This window comes from Crinia signifera, chromosome 1 (assembly GCF_055691185.1).
Source record: "Crinia signifera chromosome 1, ASM5569118v1, whole genome shotgun sequence".
NCBI classification, from domain to species: domain Eukaryota; kingdom Metazoa; phylum Chordata; class Amphibia; order Anura; family Myobatrachidae; genus Crinia; species Crinia signifera.
The window spans coordinates 478107087-478117076 of NC_139217.1; the positions used below are offsets into that span (position 1 = coordinate 478107087).

General features: G+C 49.7%; 1 protein-coding gene across 1 annotated transcript in view; it reads left to right on the top strand.

The window, feature by feature from the left end:
• The window catches only part of LOC146024716 (myosin-IIIb-like), a 493994-nt gene that overhangs the window by 115424 nt on the left and 368580 nt on the right, over positions 1–9990 (top strand). Inside the window, exon 4 of the mRNA XM_083155469.1 lies at positions 8384–8486. Coding sequence (XP_083011595.1) covers positions 8384–8486 — 103 coding nt within the window. The remainder of the gene's footprint in view (positions 1–8383; positions 8487–9990) is intronic.

A 9990-nucleotide genomic window follows, 5' to 3' on the forward strand; every position in this document is an offset into this window, starting at 1 on the left:
CCTGGCCTCTGAGATGAATTTCCACGCCTTGACTCTCTGTACCCTGTCCGTTAGGAAGTTTGTCACTCATGAGCATAGCCATTCTGGGACATCTAATGATAGTGATAGTGTTGAAGGCGGAGCTAAAGTCCACGAATAGGACCCTCACATAGCCTCCCGGAGAGTCCAAGTGCTGCATGAGAAAGTGTAGGCCAAGATTCACAGCATCCTCCACCGATCTATTAGCTCTGTAGGCAAACTGCATAGGGTTGAGGAGGGTACCCACTATGACTTTCAGTGGGGACAGTACCAAGCGTTCTAGCGCCTTCATCACCACGAGCTGTTGCAGGATGAGAAAATATGTGGCTGGGGGCGCAAGGCTTTTGCAAACCTGCAGTAGAAGCGATTCAGGTCCTCTACTAGCTGTAAACTGGTGACTGCGCAGGAAGATGGTGGGCTCTTGTAGTTTGTGACCACCTTGAGACCTTTCCACACTGACTGGGGGTCATTCATGGAGAAGTTAGACACAAGCCTGTCCGCATATTGCTTCTTTGCTGCCTTGATTTCCCTTGTGAGGGTGTTCCTGGACTGCCTGTATTTGTTAATGTCACCGCTGTTGTGTGCTTCCTCGGAGCCGCCTCAAATTGGCAGTGAACCAGGGCTTATTGTTTGCGTAGATGCGGACAGTCACAGAGTCTGCCAAGTCATTAAGGTCCTCAGCCGCGCCCTCAAAGATGCTCCAATCAGTGCATTGAAGCATGCTTGCAGTGTTTGTTCTACCTTGCTCGACCATTTCCTCACCAATTTGACCTCCGGTTTAGAGGTCCTCACTCGCTGCTTGTGGATGGGGGAGCAGGTGGACCAGGCAGTGATCAGAGAGCCCGAGAGCCGCCCGGGGGACAGTGCGGAAGGCATCCTTGATGTTTGTGTAGCAGTGATCCATGATGCTGCTGCCACGTGTGGGGCATTTGACACGCTGGCGATACTTGGGCAGCTCCTTCGTCAAGTTGGGCTTATTGAAGTCACCCAGAATGATTCGTGGGGAGTCGGGGTGTTTGCGCTCCATGTTATCTACTTGTAGGGAGAGGTGTTGCAATGCTGTTCTGGTGCAGGCCTGCGGGGGGGGGGGGGGGGAATAATCACCCTAACCAGGATGAAGGATGCAAACTCGTGGGGGGAGTAAAGGGTTTGCAGTTGATGCATAAAGTTTCTTAGTGAGGACTACAAGAGCGCAGCAGCACTGCGGTGTCAGTGCACCAGCCGTTATTGACATAGAAGCAGATGCCACCCCCACTGGAATTTCCCAACAGTTCCCTAGACCGATCCGCCCTGAACATGCAGAATCCTGGCAGGGACTTAGCCCTCCATGAGCTAATTGGTACTTCATCTCTCTCCACACATCTATTCCTATGCCCCCACGAATGAAGGAGAGAGTCCAGGGCCATCCTGGGACCATTCCTACTGCCAAATCTGCTCTGGAGATTACCGGATTGGCTCCTGTTCTGTTTGTGAGCAGGAAATCTGTCCAATTACCAACCACCACACTGTTCAGTCCATGGGGGATGTGTTACTAGATGGTGCGGGTTACTAGAACTGGAAATGTTGTTATAGGCAACATCTCCAGTCCCTGTTCTGTCCCTTATTTCAGGAGTGTTCGCTATGGATGTTCCATATAGCAATAACCGATGCGAATGTGCATTGCGAAACATGACCGCCCTGCAGAAATACGCTACGTATCATGGAGACATGGTGTACGCTCAATTGTACCTTACACATATTAAAGCTATTAGCAAGCGCTGCTGCCGCATGCTGCATTCGCATATTAGCACATTATGATCTAAGCTGCATATAATGTTCCTTATACTAGCAAGTGATTATAGCACTCACACCAGGTTCACAGCACAAAAGTATATATTTGTATAAAGTATAGCAATATAACAATATACCATTGTAGCATTTCAGTAGATCACTTAATGAATGGATACAGACATTATACTTACAATAGACATACATAACCATTCTGGGTATTATGTGGAAGTCGGCAGCCGAAGGATCTCATCTCAGCGTGTGTGTATTATCCATGGTTTGAGTGAGTGAGGGGGAGGGGAAGCCATGCAGGATGGCACACACAACCGGCAGCAGGCCCAAGCCTATACTGGTCTCCCACTGTACAATCCCCAGCCTTCCCATAACTCCCACTATAACGGAGTCCTGATAAACACCACTGTAAGGACAGCTATAATCATCAGTGTAAAGCTGGGTATACATCTATACAATCGTTGGGCCGTTCTTCCGTTCTGGGTCGGACGGCCGTTCAATTGTATAGGTGTGTATGCTGTCCCAACTCCCTCTGTACGATCGATAAATGGCCAAAAATGGTCTTGTCCGTCCATACTCGGTCAGTCGAAGGTTCTTTGCTGTTTAATTTTCATCCCACAGGACGGGCCCATATCGGAACAAAAGTGCAGTGTGTACGACCGATATGCTGCCGTTCTTGCGACTATACTGCCAAAGCTGGCAGTATAGTCTCAAGCATCAGCAGCAGCTGATAGTGTGTGCGGGATATGCTGCTTTTGCTGCCTAGTCAGAATCAGAATCATCTTTATTGGCCAGGTATACTTGCGTATGCTTGGAATTTTTTGTGGTAACAGTGCAGCATCAATCAGGGAACACAAAGGGGGTGGGAAGAGAGGCATAAACATACATCACATACATTTCACATGTATCTAGAAAAGTTCAAGTTAGTATTTGGTATGTTCAATACGGTTTAGTTGGTGGACAGCTATTGGGAAGAAGCCTTTTGTAGTTCTTGTCGTCTTTGCTGGGATGGACCTAAAACGTCTGCCTGACGGAAGGGGTTCAAACAGGTTGTGGCCAGGGTGTAGCTTGTCCGCCAAGATCTTTCCTGCACGCTTATTGACCCTGGCTAGGTATAGTTCTTGGACAGTGGGGAGCTCCGCCCCAATGATCTTTTCTGCCATCCTCACCACTCTTTGCAACTTTCGTCTGTCATTCTCGTTTGCTCCTCCGAACCAGATTGTGATCGAGGAGCAAAGGACAGACTCTACTATGGCAGTGTAGAAGATGAGCAGCAGCTCCTGCGGGATGTTGAATTTCTTGCCTCAGGAAGAACAACCGCTGCTGAGCCTTCTTGACAGTTGTAATGATGTTGGGACCCCATTTGAGGTCGCAGGAAATCTTTGTTCCTAGGAATTTGAAGGAGTCGACCCTCGACACTACTCTAGTGCCAGGTAACACAGCTCATCCGCTCACTGACACCGCACAGCGCCGAGCTCATCATCTCCCAGCAGCCTGCACGGAGCGCTGGTCATGCCAGCGCAGGGGGCAAGTGCCCAGTAGTCGGACGGGACCAGCAGCCCTTCCTGCCCTCCAGCCGCCGGTTACATTTAATAGGTGAACTGCGAGTATCCTGAGGAAGCCAGTCATCTGGCGAAACTAGTTGATTATATCGCTCTACACTGGACCCGCCGAACATCCCTCTGGTTAAGAGGATTCCGACGGGAGTCTGCCGGCAGACGCTTCCACGCCACCTACCCTTGGAACAAGGTAACGCAGCCCACAGAGGCTCACATTACAAAGACTCAAGTGACATCCAACCGCAATAGCCTCTGCTACATTGGACTTATATATACCTGGATTATACCCCTGTATGTTCCCCCTGTCTGTTATTCCCCATTGTATGTGTATACCGGTATTAGAGCCCCATGTGCAATATTTAAGATCAACCAAGCAACACTCTATGGATTAATATTTATTTAAAAAAAAACAAATTTTATATAGATTATTTTAGATAATTCATTCAAAAATATTTTTTACACAATGTCTAAAATGGAATAAAATTTATGTATTTTTAAACAGAAGTGTACATTCCTCATTTATCATCAATCTGCATAGCAGTTTAAAATATTATTGTAAGGTCCTTTTCAGCGCAAAGTGACACCGTAAGGTGTACCCTCCCCCCCCTCATTTAATAGGTGAAGCCTCCCCCCCTGGATACTGTGTGTGGGGAGCCGTGCGGCCAAGCTTGATGTATTCTCCAATCTGCCTGACTCAGCTACACTGTCTGTCCTGCCTGGGTTCCGGGGTGCTGCGTGCGTGCGGGGGGTGCCCGGGCATCTGTCCCATTGCTGTGTGCAGGGGGCACCCTGCTCTACTACTACCCCTATGGGGACACGGGGAAGAAAGGGGGTTCATGCCCTCTGCCAGGTGCCGGCGCTGGCTGCCCGGGGACGTCCCATGCTCCGGGCGCAGAGGGAAGCGGTCGCGCTGCCTGGCCATCTGCTCTCACCCTATGTACTAATATAGAGTGGTCCCCGGAGTCTTGTCACCTCTGCTGCTTTCACCAGTGTATTACAGGCGCATCCAGTGTGGTCGGTGATGCTCTAGAACCGCATTCCTCTGCCTGTACCTGCCATGACAGCATCCCGTCCTCACAAACAGCAGCTCCCTCCTTCCCCTCCCAAATCCCTGTCTCCTCCACTCACCAGCTGACCTCTCTCCTCACTGCATTATTTCTAGGGCTGCCTGCTCAGTGCGTACCCCATCTTTATAGTAACCGGCAGGGTGACTATGGTCAGTTACCGCAAACTGACTGTAGACGCTTTCCCCCGGCTTTATAGAAGTTTGCCGTATCTGTCCATAGTCACCCTGCCGGCTGACTGTAGAGGTGTACCCCGACTTTTGTTTAGGTGCTGTACTCACGCCTCTTTGTTTAGGTATGCCCTTAACCCATCCCATTATGATAATTTTGTTTATATGTATCGTGTCAAAAGCCCAATACATCAGACGTCGCAAGTAAAATTGTACCGGTGTGTACGCGCGTATCGGTTGTTGTATGTGGATGGTCCGACGGGACTACGGTCGGTCGAACGGTCGCAAGAAAACAGGGATTGTAGAGATGTGTACCCAGCTTTATGGTGCCCATACACGCTACGCTTTTTTGGTCCTATTTGATTTGATTTGATTTTGACTACATGCGATACAGTACAAAAAGGATGTGCCTGCACATCCTTTTTGTACTTTACTATATCGGGCTCCCGGGGACGCGCATCGCGTCGGATCTGAACGCGGCAGACACTTAACACGCCGCGATTATCGTATATGCGATGCGTTTTGTACTTAAAAAGTACAAAACGCATACGATAATCGTAGCGTGTATGGGCACCATCAGAATAACCAAGCAACAGCTAAAACTTAATCAAATCCACAACAGCAGTCAGGGTCATAATATCCACTATAGCCTTGCTATAAGCCAACTGATCCTTACTGTATCAACAACAATCAGTACACAATGGGTGGTATTCAATGAGGCTGATTCGCCAGGTTTTTATGGCGATTTTGTGCTGTAAGGCGAATTTCTGACTAAAACGGTGAATCACCCTATTCAATGACCAGATGGCGAATACATTTCAAGGTTTTTTTCGCCATGATTCACCGAGTAGCAATCGCTATCTTTTTATGGTGAAGTGGAAGGTGAACTTTTAAAATAAAGTGTTTTGTTTTTTACAATTGGTGTCAAAAAATCTGGAATTTTATTCTGAGGAGGGGCATGCTAATTTTATTCATGTGCTGTAAGCACATGAATATATATTTAATAAAAAAAAATATATATTTTTTTTTTACACAGACCAGCCAGCAGGGGGCCGGAGCCGAGCCGCTCATTACATATTCATATATTCACTTCACCCGATCATTACATATGCATAATCGGGCGTAGTGAATATACCCGGTCCCCTGCTGGCACCCCCGGGGGGCAGCCTGTGCTGCCTGGCACCCGGGGAGCCTACCTCCCACCCACAAACGTTCTGGGGTAGGCAGGAATACTTCCATCTCCCTGCCTGCCACCGTCCTCAGGCTCCCTGCGGCGTTCGCCGCAGGAGCTCATATATCGGTACTTGTTTCCTAGCACGGCCACCACGATTTATAACGTGGTGGTCGTGTCGGAAAAAAAATCGCGTCGGGTGCATACCAAAAAGCACACGACGCGACCGACGCGATGTACCGATTACTCCATAGGCTTGAATGTTAAATTATTTTAACATTGAAAATGAGTACATTTAACATAGAAAAAAAAGGTAAATGGCCCAATATGGGCCATTTCTCATTGGGTATGGCCCCGGCATGTGTGTAAAAAATAATGGCCCCCCATTGTGGCCGCCACCCCCACGATTGACGCGAACCAGAAGCGTGGCGAGCGGCGGCGGTGCGCGTCCTCCGACCTTTTCATTCCCCTACTATCCACGTCGGCGTGGAGTTGAGAATATATAGTGTGGCGAGCCCCGCGTGGGGACGCCGATACCTGTCAAGCCCGCGAGGGACGCCCCTCGTGGGCTTGACAGGTATCCGCGTCCCCTCGCGGGGCTCGCTGCGCTCGCCACGCTTCGGGCTCGGTGGCTCGCTACGCTCGCCACACTATATATTCTCAACTCCTTGCCGACATGGATAGTAGGGGAATGAAAAGGTCGGAGGACGCGCACCGCCGCCCCTCGCGGACTCGCTGCGCTCGCCACGCTTCGGGTTCGCGTCAATCGTGGGGGTGGCGGTCACAATGGGGGGCCATTATTTTTTACACACATATGCCGGGGCCATACCCAATGAGAAATGGCCCATATTTTGCCATATCCCATTTTTTCCTATGTTAAATACACTCATTTTTAATGTTAAAATATTTTAACATTGAAGCCTATGGACAAATCGGGGGCATCGCGTCGGACGTGCAAAGGGTTCAATGTTTAAATATTTTAACATTGAAGCCTATGGGGAAATCGCAGACATCGTGTGCCTTAAAGTTAAGGCACACGATGCCCGCGATTGTGGCCGTGCTAGGAAACAAGTACCCATATATCATTTACCGATCCATTATGCCAGTGACAATCCACCCCCCAGTGTACTACCAGAGAGCCGGGCAGAGGGGTGGTGGCGCAGGGAGCCGGGCGGGGGAGGAAGCTGCTACCATCAGCGTGGCAGCGGGTGCAGGGGGGGGCGGTGCAGGGAACCAAGCAGGAGAAGACGCTGCCGTGGCGCAGCTCCAGCGACAGGAGAACAGGACTTAAAAAAAAAAAAAAGCCCATACAAATGAATGAGTGGCCTCAGCCACTCAATGGCTGCCCATTCATTTGTTTGGGCTTTATTTTTAAATTCCTGTTCTCCCGCCGCTGTCTGGCAGCATATTTTCTTCTTCTGCCCGGTTCCCTGTGCCGCTAACACACCCCCCCCCCCCGCTCCCACTGCCGGAAGCGGCTTCCTCCCCTGCCCAGCACGGCTTCCTCCCCTATTCAGCACCCTGCACCGCCTCCCTCCGCCCGGCTCTCTGATAGCCGGCATCCTCCCACTGCCATCCCCATATCCCTGGTCCCCCTGCCGGCATCCGCCACCTGCTGCTCCCGGGAACTGCATGTGATAAACCGGCCTAATGTATGGGGGCCTTAAGAGCTCTCTCTGGGGAAAAAGCTATTCCTAATGGGCAGGGCCTCCCCCACATGAAGCCCAACTGGATTGGACAATGAGTGGTTTGTTTACAGAACACAGATGGCTCATTGGGCAGTTCAAATGCAGGGGAGTGCTGTGTCTCTTAGAGCACATGTTCATATTGCCTTAAGATAAATAGTAGCCATCTATTGTTCTGAATATTTCTGTGTACTTGTAATCTAATATTGCTCATAACTTATTGCTACAATGAACAATAAGTTATTCGCAACCACTCAATTACTGACTGTTGACTGCCAATCGTTATAACATCAGACATGATGTTCTAATATGGTCTCATCCCTGAAATGTATATATGGTTATACTATGGCTATTTATTATAATAATGCATTTAATGAAATATAATGTATTTAAATATAGTTGAGATGCAAATTTGACTTTGACAGTAGCATGCACTGATAATGCTCAACAAGAAGTGCGGTGATGATGGTGACGATGAATATGTTCCTAGGTCACGAGGACTGGACCCGCTCTAACCAAGGAATTTGTGATGTGGTTTCCCCCTTTCATAGTAGGAGCCACTCCTGGCTCAGGCTTATGTCACATGGACATTTTTATCCAATTGGTGTGTAACTGTCGTACTAAGTCACATTTAATAACAGTCTGTCTTTGTGTTATTAAAGAGGTTCTCTCTCAGGCTCTACAGGTATTACAGGTAATTGTTAGGTTTATAGTCACTGTAATTAAGCGCAAAATCAGGGGGTAACTGAAGACTTCCCGAAGAGCCAAATCTTACAGGTGGAAGTGATTTAGTAGTGAGTGTAGATATGTGTGGGTCACACTGCCAGAGGGGGGGCTCTGTGTTCCTCCCACTGGCGGGTGATGAATGAAATGTGACATATAAGTGATGGTCGAACATCTCACTGTTTGTTAATTCATTTATTTTATTTCTTTTTAGTGGTGACAGCGGAGCAGGGAAAACAGAGAGCACTAAACTGCTGCTGAGACATCTGGTGAGACGTAGCCGGGGAAACGCGCAGCTCAGCCAGCAAGTCCTGCAGGTATCAGTGTGTGTGTGCACGCGTGCCTGCCTTTCTATGTGTGTGTGCGTGTTCCTCTGTGTGTGTGCCTATCTGTGCGCATGTCTACCTGCCTGTGCGCGTGCGTGTTCCTCTGTGTGTGTGCACGTGTGTTTCTGTCTGTCTGTGCCTCTGTGTGTGCATGTCTGCCATTCTGTGTGTGTGTGTGTGTGTGCATGCCCGTGTACTTGTGTGCCTGGTCCTGTGTGTGTGTGTGTGTGTGTGTGCGCGCAGCATGTGTGGGAGTCTGTCTGTGCCTCTGTGTGCGCGTGCATGCCTCTCTCTGTGTGTGTATGTCTGCGGTTCTGTGTGCTTGTGTATGTGTGTGCCCAGTCCTGTGTGTGCGCGCAGTGCGCGTGTTCCTGTGTGTGTGTGCCTATCTGTGCGCATGTCTACCTGCCTGTGCACGTGCGTGTTCCTCTGTGTGTGTGCACGTGTGTTTCTGTCTGTCTGTGCCTCTGTGTGTCCGTGCGCATGTCTCTCTGTGTGTGCATGTCTGCCATTCTGTGTGTGTGTGTGTGCATGCCCGTGTACTTGTGTGCCTGGTCCTGTGTGTCTGTGTGTGTGCGCAGCGTGCGTGTGTGTCTGTCTGTCTGTGCCTCTGTGTGCGCGTGCATGCCTCTCTCTGTGTGTGTATGTCTGCGGTTCTGTGTGCTTGTGTATGTGTGCCCAGTCCTGTGTGTGTGTGCGCGTGTTCCTGTGTGTGTGTGTGTGCACGTACGTGCCTGTGTTCCTGTGTGTGTGCGTGCACATGCATGTGTTCCTGTGTGTGTGTGTGTGTGTGTGTGTGTGTGTGTGTGTGTGCGTGCCTGTCTGTATGTAGCCCTAGTGTATTGGTCACCCGTACAGGGTTCGCAAATACTCGCTATAGCGCATATTTTATCCGTTATTGAACACTAGGGACTCATTACTAAAATATGCTTGTGTCCCCTGTGGTGTGCAGTATGTGTGTGTGGTGGGCAGTATGTGTGTGTGGTGGGCAGTATGTGTGTGTGGTGGGCAGTATGTGTGTGTGGTGGGCAGTATGTGTGTGTGGTGGGCAGTATGTGTGTGTGGTGGGCAGTATGTGTGTGTGTGGTGTGCAGTATGTGTGTGTGTGGTGTGCAGTATGTGTGTGTGGTGTGCAGTGTGTGTGTGGTGTGGTGGGCAGTATGTGTGTGTGTGTGTGGTGGGCAGTATGTGTGTGTGGTGGGCAGTATGTGTGTGTGTGTGGTGGGCAGTATGTGTGTGTGTGTGTGGTGGGCAGTATGTGTGTGTGTGGTGGGCAGTATGTGTGTGTGTGGTGGGCAGTGTGTGTGTGTGGTGGGCAGTATGTGTGTGTGGTGTGCAGTATGTGTGTGTGTGGTGGGCTTTTTGTGTGTGTGTGGTGTGCAGTGTGTGTGTGGTGTGCAATATGTGTGTGTGTGTGTGTGTGTGTGGTGTGCAATATGTGTGTGTGTGTGTGTGTGTGTGTGTGTGGTGTGTGCAGTGTGTGTGTGGTGTACAG